The sequence below is a fragment of the Apaloderma vittatum genome, unplaced genomic scaffold (genome assembly GCF_000703405.1).
Source record: "Apaloderma vittatum isolate BGI_N311 unplaced genomic scaffold, ASM70340v1 scaffold7599, whole genome shotgun sequence".
Taxonomy (NCBI): Eukaryota; Metazoa; Chordata; class Aves; order Trogoniformes; family Trogonidae; genus Apaloderma; species Apaloderma vittatum.
The window spans coordinates 136,216-150,830 of NW_009736914.1; the positions used below are offsets into that span (position 1 = coordinate 136,216).

General features: G+C 39.7%; 1 protein-coding gene across 1 annotated transcript; it reads right to left on the reverse strand.

Moving 5' to 3' along the window:
- Window positions 1-2,551: 2,551 nt before the first annotated feature.
- Window positions 2,552-14,341, reverse strand: PARP12 (poly (ADP-ribose) polymerase family, member 12; the record flags this gene model as incomplete). The annotated part of the gene is made up of 11 exons (XM_009877133.1): window positions 2,552-2,874; window positions 3,781-3,932; window positions 4,475-4,605; window positions 5,947-6,025; window positions 7,047-7,143; window positions 7,762-7,882; window positions 8,476-8,671; window positions 10,898-11,021; window positions 11,699-11,797; window positions 12,782-13,076; window positions 14,198-14,341. Coding segments are annotated over 11 exons (1,713 nt in total), but the record flags the coding sequence as incomplete, so codon positions are not given.
- Window positions 14,342-14,615: the final 274 nt, after the last annotated feature.

Here is a 14,615-nt window from a genome sequence, read left to right on the forward strand (position 1 = left end):
ACATCTTTTACAACCTAGGCAGAATATTGTGAAAAACTTGATTGTGGTACAACTCTTCTAATGGGTTGACCTTGGCTGGCTACCAGAACCCCCACCCAGCCCAGCAGGGGCAGAGTTGGGGGGGGGATCATAAACTACCATGCTCCAAACTGTGCTACTGGCACGGCAAAGTTGCTTGGCTTCTGCTGGCTTTCCATCTGTCTTGCCAGGGTGGGCTTGTTATCAGAAAAGGAAACAACCTTCACAGCTTATCCTTCTCCTCACACGGTGTAGGAGTGAGTGATTATTACACTGTTCCTGCTCAGTTTCTTGTCTTAAGTAGCCAAGAGATATCCTTCTCAGTCAGGGAAAAAAAAAAGGTTCACTACTAATTTTTGACCGAAGTTAAGATTTAATGCAAATGAGTCTAGTCTGTTCATTTCCAAGTGCAATCCAAACAGCTGTAGAGGGACTCCACTACTTCACAACAGCACCTTTAAGAAAGTTTCCAAGAACTTGGAAATGTACTAAAAGCATCATGTTTCACTACAAACAAACCATTACAAGGAATATAGTGGTTTGAATACCTGTTTATTTACTACATAGAAGAAAGTAACCACTGCAGTTTCAGAAGTGAAAAACATGGTAACTTTTCTTTTTTGATGTCGTGTTATTTCTCTACTAACACAAAGTAACACAGCCAGCATTTTTAATCCAGTTACTTTACTTCCACATCCTCTCCAAGAAATACAGGTTTCAAAACTATTACTAGCCATCAAAAATATTTAAAAAATAGCTCAACTTTTGTATTAAAAGCTTCAATGACTTTAGCTGGAATGCTGGTTATAGACACATGAAGGCATACAACCACTATTTTCATTTGCCATGAACATGCAGATGAACATGGCAGAAAAATCTTATTCTGCCGATAGCAAAGCTTTCATACATAATGTCATCTTCCTCAACAAATGACAAGCTCATTTGCTGACATGAGATTTAATCATATATGTTCCATTACAAATGTTTCAAAAAACAGAATTGAGTCAACTTGCTTTTCCACACCCTGTGTTTTGCTGTTTAAACACAAATGGGCATATTTTCAATAACAAGCAGCTAGTCTTACAGTTCATACAAAAAAGATTTCTGCATAGCCTTATCATGTAAAAAAAAGTTCTGCACAGCCTTACTCCAGCTAATCAGAGCAAAGATCCTGGTTCACACGCTGAAGTAATAAAGCGTTACCCAGTGTATACCTGTCAATCATCATCCAGATGGACAGAAAATAAATGCTTGTAGAATAGAGGTAGAAATTACCTTTTTGCAGTCCTATATGAAGTATATCTTGAGGCTTTTGCAGTACACTACAGCTAACAAGGACCATTAATGCTGTTATAAAGTCTATGCATCAGCAACTTTAAGAAATATTTGACAGTTCAAAGTTGGTTTATTTTATTATTATCTGCATACATGTATGCTGACTGCCCAACACTAGAAATATCTTTTGCTGGAAACAATGAAGTATTCAGCTTAAACTTGAGATTTTTAAAGGTTTCAACACTCTGGCTGAAGACCACTCCTCAGGTAAGCACTTTTTCCTGCAACAAAGTCCAAAGGCATCCTGATTACACAGGTAACCAGTGTAATTCTGCAACCAAAGGGGCAGCACACTCAGTGAGAGTTCGTTACTCACTGGCCTTCCCAACAGCTGTAAGAAAAACAGAAAGCTCCCCTTCAGCAACAGCATATTGCTAAACAAGGAGTGCAAGCAGCATGACTCACTCCTAAGTACAGTACTCCAAAATGACAGGGTCAGTTGCCTCCCCTTCTTCCCCCTGGCACTTGCCAGCACTCTCTCATTTGTAGGCACGCCGGAAGTCACAAAAAACTTGGGTTCTCACAGCCCTAAAATGCAGAAGTTCTTTGACAGAGTAAGGCAACTGAGTAGCACAGCACAAAGCAACCCTTGCTGTGCTTCATGTCTTTGGTATTTGTTTTAAATGAGAGAATGAATGAATGAAAAGGAGTCTTTTCAACAAGGAAGTTTAATTTTTGCAGCTTTGTTGATGAAGATTAAGTAGGGACAAAAAAACCCCCAGTGCTGCTAAGAATTTATGCAATGAGTTGAGCACAGAGACAGATTGTACAGGCTCATTTGCAAACACTTCGATGTCTGCTGTTACAGGAGACAGATTATTAAAAAAAAGTAGGTTTTCAATCAAATTTTGAGATAAAACATAAACAAGTAGAGTGCATCTGGCCAATGAGCACATGTAAAAAAATCTGTCCTTAAGCAATTATAACTAAATATTGTTTAAACTTAGCAGCCATAGCTAATCCTCATGTTAAAAGCATCACTGAATAAATCTAATAATTTTCTAAGTCTCCAGTAACACAGGGAAACATGATATCTGCTTAAAGTCCTGTGTCTCCTGTTCTTTAGAATTCTAAGATATCCTTTGTCTTTTTACCCCTCATTTTCTATTGCACAGAAAGGATAGAGAAAAAATATTTCTGAACACTCACCTACCCTATTACACACGTTCTAAAAATCACTTTATCCTCTCCTAAGCCAAAAAAAAAAGTTTATACCAGCTAAACATAACGATGAGAGATTTTGTTACTATAGCATTCTTGTCAATGCCTGGTTAATGTATTCTATGAGATACTCTGGATAGATCTGCTGCTTCTCAAAGATGACAAAGATAGAAGGGTTTGAAGAGTTATTCACACAACTGTCATAGAAGTTTTGGTTGTCCTTCAAGGGAGGCCGAACATAAGAAGAACTACCAAGAGTGAACTCCCCCACCAGCACCCGTGCCAGAAACATGGTCTTGGTGCATGCATCTTCCACGCAGTAGTTGTCAGAATAAGATGCATCCCTTGCAAAATAGCTTCCTGCAGGAGAGACACCAAGACAGAGTTTGTAAGACACCAAAGTTGCAGGGAAGGAAGCGATACAGCGTGAAAGTGAATTCATAAGCAAATCTATTAAGCCGTTCATTAATGGCCTTTCCAAAGACTTCACTCGTCCTGCATGTCTCTTAGAGAAAATAACCATTATGCATTACTTTCACATTTACTTTTCACAGCATGCATTAAAAGCCACCCAAGTAACATTTTAGATATTACCATATTCCTCAAAAAGATTTACTCCCGACTCTAGATGTCCACTTTCTCCAATCCCACCCAACTTCCTCTCCTGACAAAGGCTACTCATATTCATTAGAACACTTATGCGAGTTATAAAGTATTCAATTAGATGGGTGGGGTGTGGGTAGTCAGTCAGTCAGTCTGTCTCTTGGCTATTCCACTTTGAAAGTTGATCCCTTCCTGTACACAGGACAATGTAAAGGAATATAATTTGCTAACAATATAAATAAAAATAAAAAAGTCTGTAACCAGGATGGGATGGCATTTACATCCCTAGAATAAAATTAACCCCCTCTCCCTCCCCAAAAAAACCCAAAACCACACCCCCAAGCCATAACGCTACATTGTCTTCTTGTAGGAACTTGAAGAAATTGGAACAGAAGTAAGCCTGGACTCTAGGAAAAGCTGTCCCTAGAGTCCAGAATCTCCTAAGCTTGTCTTTCCTTGCCAGGACAGAACGTAGCAGAGGCCAAGGCATTTCAGCATGCCTTAGCTCCACATGACCACTGCCAAAGTCAGCTATGGTGTCCACCTCGTCACAGAGCTAAGCCCTAGATTGGCTGAGTGCCCTCTTGCCAACTGTACACCTCTGCAGTAACTACCAAGAATTTTTTAGCACATCTAGGGCTAATGAAAGTGCTGAAAAATTACCTCTGCCATACACTGTCCCATGAAGGCCACAGATCCTCCAGTCAAAGTTTTGCTGACAGATGGCATCAATGTATTTTCTACTGGTTCCATGAAATAAAAATCGCTCATCCGCGGCTTTTCCACCATTGCTCTTCTGCATTTGTTCCTTCTGCCTGCAATAAGAAACAGGATCTGATCTTTGAAGTTCCACAGCAGCAGTACCCAGACAGGTTCCAGCCACACTGGCACTCAAGAAACAATTTTTACACAAAGAATACATTCTGAAAATCCTTATGTTAAAACCTAAAGTTTGGGCATACAGGGCATCTAGCTGTATGTAGCTGTCTAGCTACATACAAATGTGCTTTGGTGATATACATATGCCTCCAGATATTTAATAATAAAAACATTTTACTTCACTTACTGCCTGTTGGGAAAGGAGGACTAAATTTTTTTTTTTTTCTAACTCAGGGGCAAAGATTCCTCCCATGGAGTTGATCTGACTATTCTGAGCTCTATATCTTGACTGAGTTTAGGTTTTGTCAGTACCTCCTTATCTATATGTTGATCCTGGCTAGGTATTTCGGTGAGGGAGTGGAAGCAGATTCTTAAATGCAGCTGCATTTCAAGAATGTGTATGTCTATCTTCAGCATACAGCTAACTGCAGAAACAATAACCTCATGCATGCACACCAGAGCAGTATTTCATACATACCACTGGTATAGTTCCCAGAGAGATGGGTTCTGAACTCTAGAAATCCTTTTAATAACTGTTCTGGGCATTGTGCGTTGAAAGTCCGCCTTGACTTTCATGTACTCTTCAGAAGAGCCGTCAAGCTGAATCAGCTGTAAGGAAAAGATAAAGAAATACTCTCATCTTTTAGTAAACTGTAACCAAGCCACCCCTCCTAGTGCACTATTTAAACCTTTAAAGTCTTTTCTGTGAAGCTGAGGTATGAGCAGCAAAAACACTCTTGGAAAAAAAGGCAGATTAGAGATCTTTGCTCTGTAACAGTGAGCTCTTACCTACAGAACATTTATTCCTGGGGTTTAAGTCACCCAGGTTGCTCCTTCACAGGACATTAAAGAGCCGCATGCTTTTGTGCAGCCCCTTTTAATACTTGGGCCAAGAGACATTTGCATGCATATATCAAACAGTACCTAAATACATAGAATAAATGAACATATAAATAAAAACGTACACAGAATTTATGTTGCAGCAAATCAAAGAGTACCTCTATATCCATGCGTTTTAAATCATTATAGTTTATGCTCCCTCGCAGCCAGTGAACACAAACTGCACTGCCTGCTACGTTTTTAACTAAATAGAAAAGGTTTTAACTTAACTGACTGTTTTAGGGAAGAGTAGGGACACACTGCCAAAAATCAGCTCCTTACATGACAGTCCTGAAAGCAAGTGCAGTTTTCTACTTGTGTGTTTTCCCTAGAAACATCGAGAATGTCAGCATTAGCCTTCCCTATTTTTTACTGACAATTTCTTGAGGATTTGCGTTTTGCCGGTTAGTAATTTTCAGGTTCATATAAGAAGATCTTTTCTGTAGGTACAGTTACTAGTGTTAACAGAGAGTTACTAGAGTTACTACAGGTGGCAGAGGCAAGGAGGAAGTTAGCAAAGGTAACCCCTGCAGATATTAATCAACTGGGTGTGTTACAAAGGTAAACATGTTCACTCCACCAGACTTACGGTACATTTTAACAAGCAATCCCAGCCGGAACTATGTCGATTTCAGTAATGTTCCATAGATAAAACAGTCTACTGAAACATAGCTCAGGGAACAGCTACTCTGAAATTTAGAAGCATGATTTATCTCTGATGCTTCAGTACAGGTTGGACTTCCAAGCCATGTTCTGTGGGCACCAGTAACAGTCTTGCTAATACAGTCTAAGCTTCAGGCAAATCTGCCAAGCAAAGGGATAAACAGTAGTAGTGAAAGTCAATGTTGCCATGGTTATACCACACCACCACTTGTTAGTTTAAATCTGGGTCCAGTTTTACCTCTAGGTCTGCCCTGTATGACGTCAAGCTCAAATTTACCAACAACTCTGCATTATATTACGCAAGAAAGAGTCATCTACAAAGGCATGAGAAACACTGAAATTGTGAAGTAACAATTGTTGTGTATGCAACAAAACTGTGGTGAGATAAAAATACAAAAAGCTCCAAACCTTGAATCCCAGTTCAGGCAGGGCAGATTTGTCCCAGTGAGCTGGAATGCCCTTAAGTTTTTCAGTATTTTTAATACCCCTGTAAGTTACAAGACATTACATGTAGGTAGTTAAAACAAATCCCTGCATTTTGTGTACATCTGATACTAAACATTTTTGCCAAGTTTAGGGAGTATATAGGCAACCGAACATATCCAGAAATATTTCAAAGTTGTCTTTTCAGTTCAGTGCATGAAAATATTTGTTCCAAACCATCATGTCAAGACTTATGGCAGGAAGCAAGATGCCAAAAAAGAAAAAAAAAAAAAAAAAAGAAAAAAGATATACGCTAAACTAAACATGAAAGCAGTTCTCTTAGTTGTGGAGAGCTGAATGTATACACACAGCTTTGCTACACTGGGGTGGATAAATAAAAACGCATCCAGTGTCATATCAGAATGACAGAAACAAGATAGATATAGCCCTTCTCTCTACTCACACCTCTATTTTAATTAGTGTGTTTAGCTGCTCTTTTTTCGTGTTGCTTAAGCAAGCACTGCATGCTGCAAGGGAATGTGTAAAAAGTTGATTGTTACATGCAATTTGTACAAAAATTCTTCCCCCTGTAGACTCCCAACTTTTGCTCCACCTGTAACAACTACTACTTTCCCTTCAGACTCTCTGGTTGTTCTCTAAAGAATTGCTTCTAAACTTGTACTTAACTTTGAAAATTACTGATCTCAGATGTCAGAAAGGGCTAGTATGCATAAATATTATTGCTTTCAGCAGCATAACCTGCTCTAATTAGACAGCTCCCTCTAACTGTCAGCTCCTCGTAACATTTGCTACTTGCTGAAGTATTTTCTATGCTTCCACACTTTCTGTGACCAAGCCCAAATTTCCTTCACTCCCAAGGCTCCCAAGCTGCTTGAAAACTGTTGGCCAAGCTGCAATAGAGTGCCCTGGCTAGACATTGTTCTAGGAAAGGTTTGTCCCGTCCCCTCTCAATTTCTTTTACAATTGCCTTAAAAGCTATTCCTTCACCTTATTCAAACCCTTGGAAGATGATACACTCACAACGCACTAGATGCATCACCTCAGAATGAGTAGTTGTAGTTTACCTTTTTCTTATCTTTTCCACCTCTGTCTGAGAAACAAACTTAGGTCTTCTGCAAACCTCTCTCTCTGTTGTGTAGCGAAGGTTTTTCTGAACCATAGCTAGGGAAAAAAAATAAAAATAAAACCCCGAACAATCAGAAAAATGTTCTAGACGGCCTTCATGCTGCAGCAAAACTTGCCACTAAGCTGTTTTTGTCAAAAATGTTAGCAAAAAGGCAGGGAACTTTTTTTCTTGCTACACAAAGGGAAGTCAGAGCAGGATGGGGAACTCATGGTTTATTTGTATACATCATAGAGGATTTCTGTTTCAGTTTTGCTCTTAACTTTACCTCAAGTATTTTTTTTTTTTATGCCAGTGATTAAAGTAGACCAGAAGCTGGCTTGCTAGGTCTTTCAGAAGTTTCTCACTATTCGTTTTGGTGCTAGCATCAATGGCAATGTCATACTTGGACTTGGTGGCAGACATTCTGAAAACTAGCACAAGAACTTCTCGAAATAGATTTGGAGGAATATAAATGCCACTTTGCTTATGTGAACAGCTCTTATCCTGAGAACTTTGACAGAAGCTGTCTCTGTAAGCACTGCAATTCAAAGTTCAAGTTTCTCTCTCCTATCTCCTCTGCTAATGTAGTTTAAAACTACAAAAGAGCTAGGAGGGAGGCAGGGAAAAAACAAAAAAAAAAACAACACAACAAACCTAAACCAAATAGAACCTACCTCCAAAATTGAGTTCATATTCATGTCTCCCAGCTCTGAAGTTCAGCTTTGGAGAAACTTTGGCTATATAAGCTTTCTCCAGGTCTTCACTGGAGACAGTGGCAGCTTCATGATCATCATCCTGTCAGGCCAAAACCAGAAGAAAGAAAAAAGATTCTCCTGGTCTATTATATACAAGCAAGTTTAAAAACCAACAAATGTCATATGGTAGTTACCATAGTATGTATCAGCTTTGGGGCACAATAGAAGTTATCAGGCAAAAGCTATTTATTAAGCAGTTGAAATTGACTCTAAACCAAACCAAGCAGTGTTATGAAGTCTAAATTTACATCTCAAAAGTACATGCATGAAAAGCACATTCGCCAGCCAGACCTTAGCAAAGACCCACAAAGTACAACCGGAACCTCAGTAAAGAAAGTTTCAGTCAGGAACAATGAAAAGGATGTGTTAGTGTGACCCTATCTGACATGACTCACTGAAGAATTCTTTCTCAGTAACATGATTCTATTTCTGACTCACCAGCAAGCACTCCCCTACCTGAACCAATCAAACTCACAGGGAAACGATCTCATTAGACCTCTAAAGTCCATCTGTACAGTAGGAGTGAGAGGGAGGGAGAGGGTGATGAAGGAGGGGGAGGGTATAATCACTCTGCACTTTGCAGTCATTCTGCAATTTTAAGAGAGCTGAGTCTCTTCATTTCTCCACACTTACTTTTTTTCCATACTCCTGCCACACGCCATACTCATTTTTCCAGTACCAGATCCATTCTGTTGTAAAAATGAAGTGAGGGGGTTTGGTCACAGAGGAGGCTGTAGAAAGACGTCTAACCTTTGCAAGCCCACAGCGCATTTTAAGGAAGCAAATACATGACAGCACAGAGCCACTTCCAGTAACGTCCTTATTGAACCTATTATTAAAAAAAAAAAAGGAAAAAAAAAAATCAAAACTTTGTGAACATTTACACATAGGTTCAGAAGATCACCACACATTTGCAAATTAAGCCAACATCACCTAAAAGCAGAACAAAAACTCACATCTTCCACAACAATCTCAGCTCTGTCTTGTGTTTGTACATATTTTGCATTACAGTATTATGTCTTGCATTGGTTCCATGTGCAGTAACCATTATCAACTCATAAATTAGTGAGTTACACAAGATGAAAAAAAACCCCAAACAGTGGAAAATGTACACTGCCTTGTTCTTGCCAACTACACTATAAACAGAATACTGTTGTAACTTAAGCATGGTTTCAAAGAGCCTCTCTAATGTAATGTAAGAGGTCTAGGTAAATTCTCCAGCATGGGACAGAGCATACTGGTATGAGCCCCTTCCAATACTCTCTTCATGCTACATAACAAGCTCCAAACTCTAAAAGGTATTTCCATACTGTTAATGTTCTCTGCACCCAGGAGTATCTCTCTCCAGGCACACAAAGTATTCTATCGGTTCCACAATACGGACTGGGGAAAAAGAGAGCAGGAGGAGCAAATCTCACACTACCTTTCCATCTTCCAGCTGAAAAGGTAAAACAGAAGGTTATTTCTAATCATGGGGTCAAGCTGTGTATCAACAAGCTCTAATCAAAGACGGATTCCCATAAGCACTTGTTATAAAATCACCATCCTCTGCAGTTTTCCAACCATTCTTAGTGTGGCTTAGACTTCTGTTGGTAGCAGCAATAAGGAGTAGTTATACATTTTTTCACAGCAAAGAATACCAGGGTTTATGGGTGCGGTGGTCTAAACACAGCTGGCAGTCAAACACCACACAGCTGATCATCCACTCTTCCCCACCGTGAAGGTGGGGGAGAAAATTGGAAGGGTAGAGACATTCGTAAATTAAGATAAAAACAATAATTAAAACAAAATAGAAATAAAATAGTAATAATAATTATGATAGTAGTAATAGAATATACAAGTGAATGATGTACCCACTGCTCGCTACCCACTGATCAATGCTCACCCCATTCCTGGCTAGCGATTCTGGAGGAAACAAAATCCTGAAATTGCAATCCTGGAAGAGCCTCAGCTTCCCAGCCCACCCTCATCTATATACTGAGCATGATATTGTACGATATTTTGAACATTCCATTGGCCAATTTGAGTCTGTTGCTCTGGCAATGCTCATCCCCAGCTTCTTGTGCACCTGCTCACTGGAAAGACACGGGAAGTTGAAAGGTCTTTCATTTCCTAGCAATGACTGAAAACACCAGCATATTATCAATATTCTTCTGATACCAATTCTCATACTGAATCCAAACCACAGCATTATTCTAGCCAATAAGAAGAAAAATCTGATCTATCCTAGCCAAAACCAGGACAATGGATCAGTCACACCAGATAACTGTGGTGGATTGACTCTAGTCAGCAAGCGAGTTCACTCCACCGCTCTGCTGCACCAGAAAGAGAAAATGAGAAGCACAAAAGCAAGAAAAGTTGTGTGTCAGTGTAAAGGCAGTGGGTAAACATAAAGGCAGTTCAATAGGTGAAGAAGGGGATGTGCACAACTAAATAAACAAATAAATCAACAAAGCAAAGCACGTCACTCAACACCTCCCCAAGCAGTTTAATGCCCAGCCAACCTCCACACAGCAGCCACCTTGGTAACCCCAACCCTTTTCTTCCTCTTGTCAAGATGACATTATATGGTATCGGACATCCCTTCTGCTCAGTTCGGGTCAGTTGCCCAGCCTGATCTTCTTCCAACCCCTCGCCTAACCGCACCCTACCCATTGCAGAGGAGCAGGGCAGAATGGAGAAAAGAAGAGAAATCCTTGACTCTGGGCACGCGCCGCTCAGTGACATCGAAAACTCTGGTGCGTTATCAACATTGTTTTAGCCACAACTCCAGAGCGCAGTGACATACGGGCTGCTGTGAAGAAAGTTAACTCCATCCCAGCCAGACCCGGTGTGGTAACTCAGAGGGTCCTATATGGGCTCCAGGCATAAGTAAGTCACAACAGGTCAGATGTCCAGCAACTGTAGATCAGCAAAATGAGGTCAACAGAAAACCACTGAATGAGACTACTTACGTAATGACTGTGATAGAATCATAGCAGTTTATAGCCACTAAGGGTCTCCTGGTCCAATACCGCAAAATTCAAACATTATTATATTTTATAAGAGTTTATACCTGGCATTATTTGGGTCACAATATGCTTTTTCTATTTCTTCCATATTCTCCAAGTCCTTCCAGATATTACCATCAGAGATTTGCCATCTATATGGCAAGTGGAAATGAATTCTGGTACACTTGTCTACAAAAGTTAAAAAAAAAAAAAGGATATGCATTATTTTTACAGGCTATGAGAAAAACTTCAAACATTTCAGAGTTCTACAACACCTAATTGATAAACGTATCAAAGCCTAGCTATGGGAAGAGTTCACCTACGGAATCATTATAAGCAACAGTTCAGAATTTTTCAGTGTGAGCAATCAAAACTTATTTTTTAAGTTTAGGCAGAAGTTCAGTTTCTGTACCTACTAGACTCTCTTTGTACATCACAATTGCTAGTAGGAGCTCAGAAGTGAAGAATCATTCTGTCTTCTCAGTTTCAGAGACAAAAATTTACAAAGAATCAAGATCACAAGCTCCTACAAGGCCATTATCTCATATATAGAATAATAGCGTAAGTAGACTCAAATACCTATGCTTAACCACTTAGCCCAAAAGTGGTATTACTGAATTGTAAAACCCAACACACAATACAGGTGGAATAGGCAGTCTCCGACATAGGCAGATATTGTACACCTCAGAACAGTTCCTTTATTTGTCATACCAGGTAGCTCAAACACTTTACTAACAGCAAGCAAGACTACAATGAGATTTAACTAAAGATAAGAATAAGCTCTGAAGTCTCCCCTTTCTGTGAAAGATGTCTATTATTTCAAGAGGAAACGAAAACAGATGGGACTTACTAAAGTCACAACCTACCTTCAAAGCCACAGCTTTTGTACAGATGATATAAACAGATCTGTTCCAATTCATCATCATTTTTAGTTGAGGGCTCTTGGCTGGAGCTGTGGTTTCGCACTAGAAGGAGGGATTATAAGCCTCATTAATACATGTTGTTTCAACAAGCCCTCTTAAAAGTGCACCTACTGGTAGGGAAGATGCTTAAAAACAGTGTTTATACCTATATAACTGCATTCAGCTCCAGAAAGACACTGAAGTCTTTGGTAACCTTGTATCCTCAAAAGTCCTATCCCCTTTATCCACTCTTTCTGAAATTGACTTTCCTGCAACTGCTAAATTCCTCAGATACAGGTTTTAGCTATTGCCTCAAAATAAGAACAGAATTCAATGCCTTTACATTTCTAGATGGACTTGAGTTCACTGTGCATTCCACATAGCTGTTCACATTGGCAGTTATAAAGCCTGCAGTCTCAAAATTTCATATTTTTTGTAAATTAAAGCACACATGAGAAAACAAAGAAGAAGGAATTGCAGGGAAAATAGCAAAGCTGAGCATAAACACTTGGATTTTTCATTCTTTTATCCTCTTTTTTTCCTGCTAAATTATTCTTAACTTACAGTCTAATGAAGTTCAAAAGAACAAAATATTACATCTCTGAGAAGTATGACAGTGCTACCTAAACTCTTGTGCCAGACAATCGCTACATTAAAGAAAAAAATGGATAAAGTAGTTTATAATTACACAAGTAAACATCACCCCATTCTTAAACAGTTTTCCACCCTTGTTTACGTTTTCTACCAAGGGAAAAAAAAAAAAAAGAAACTTAGATCTCCCTATTTCCAGCTCCTGCTATGCTTTTCTCTCCCCAAATTCAAGATTTTTATAAACACAAAGAGCTTTATTTCTCAGGAATCTGTAATGCCTTGAAATCCACTTCACTGGTCAAGACACAAATCTCTGTCAATGAGAGACGTGCAAGGTCCCAGCTAAAAGACACACCAAGATGCAAGTTCAGTTTTCCTTTTCTTAGTGACATCCGTGAGAATGTTACACTCACTAGAGCGACTCTTCTGATGTTTTCAAAATATGGCAGCATTTACCTTTGCACTGTGAAGACTTGACATCTTCTAAGTTATTCATGTTCCTGTTGCCATTTTTTATGTCATACATATTTCTATAAGTAGAGGGTAGTTTCTCAATAACGTCCGAGCTCATTCCCTGTCTCTCCAGTTTCTCATAACATTCTGACTTTAATAAGTCGTGGGATCGCTTGCAGCTGCTGCCAAATCTGCACTGTCCCCGCAAAAAGTACTGGCAAATGTGCAGTCTGGTGCAGATCTTTTTAAAGGTACAAGATCCGTAAGGTCCATCCCCTTTGTTATAATGCAAACAGACCTTGGGTAGAGGGGGGGAAAAAAAAAAATTAAATTACAATGTGCTCATTTAGACTGTTTGAATTCACGATTTTAAAATTTTTACCGCTATGTGTTCACATTTGCATTTAAAAGACTTATACAAGTTTCTTCTTTCTTCTCATTTTCCACATGATTACTTGATAAGTTTTTCCTTTTCCCTGCTAAGGTCTAGAAAGATCTTTTAACAGACATCAACCATCTTACACATTCTCAAATAGATGGAATTTTGTTCTAAGTCACACAAATGTATGACAATGGATTTAAATAAAAAACAAAGAGTTCAGATAGTGACATATAGTTTTAGATATTGAACTTTTTTAACCTGAATATGATGGTAAGAGGTACCGGATCTGGCTGGGACGGAGTTAACTTTCTTCATAGCAGACCATACCATGCTATGCTTTGGATTTGTGACCAGAAGGGTGTTGATAACACACCAATGTCTCAGCTACTGCTGAGCAGTGCCTGCACAGTGTAGATAGAGGCTTTCTCTTTTTTTCTTTTTCCACTCTGCCCCTCCTCTTCCACTGAACAAACAGAGGTGGACAAGAAGCTGAGGGAGGACACAGCTGGGACAGCTAGCTCAAACTGTTCAAAGGGATATTCCATGCCTTAAAACAAATACATTAAAAAAACCCAAACAACACTCAAAAAACCAAAGGGTGGCAGGAGGGGGATGAAGGTGGGTCCTTCTTAATGGGTGGCCTTTGCTCAGAGACTTGCTGGGAATTGGTCTGCTTGTGGAAGGCGGCGACTCACTTCCTTTGCGACACTTGTTTCCTTCCCTCTTTTCTGCACTGGCTAAACTGTCTTCAATTTCACCTGCAAGCTTTGTCCCTTTTGCTCGTTTTCTCTCATCTGCCCTGCTTGGAGGAGGTGAGAGAGGAGTGAGGGAGGGGCTGCACGAGCACTTAGCTGCCACCTAGGGTGAACCCACTACAAAATAGAATGAACCCACTACAAACGAGAACAGAGGATGCAGATTTAAAGTTTTAGTTTCGCATCACACTGACTAAACTGACACCTCACATCCCTAGCTAGTCTCAAGCCTCTTCCACTTCGTGAAACATAACACTGAGAAACTGTCACAGTAATGCTCACCTCTGGTAAGAGGGAAGGGTCATTCTGAAGCAGAAGCTGGCGAAGTTCACCATCATTTAGATTCTCAAGTCCATATTGTTTTAGAACACTGAGATTGTGGGCCGAGTGGATGTTGTGAACAAACTTGCATTCCTTCCTGCAAGAACCCAAGTGCAAAATGAGTATAACAGCCCAGCGTTACACTTTGCCACCTCATCAGTATTACACTAAACAGCTCAAAAAAAAGCACACCGATTTAGCTAGTTTCAGAAAAATCTGTGGCACTCCTCTATAAAGTAATTACGTGATTTGCTAAGCAGATTACATAATTACTCTGGGGATAAGTGCCACGCTATTTCTGATTTACTGTCATTATGGCATTAGCGCAGCCTGACAACGCTGGCATTCCGGACCCGCGGCTTCCCAATCACGCGCCAAG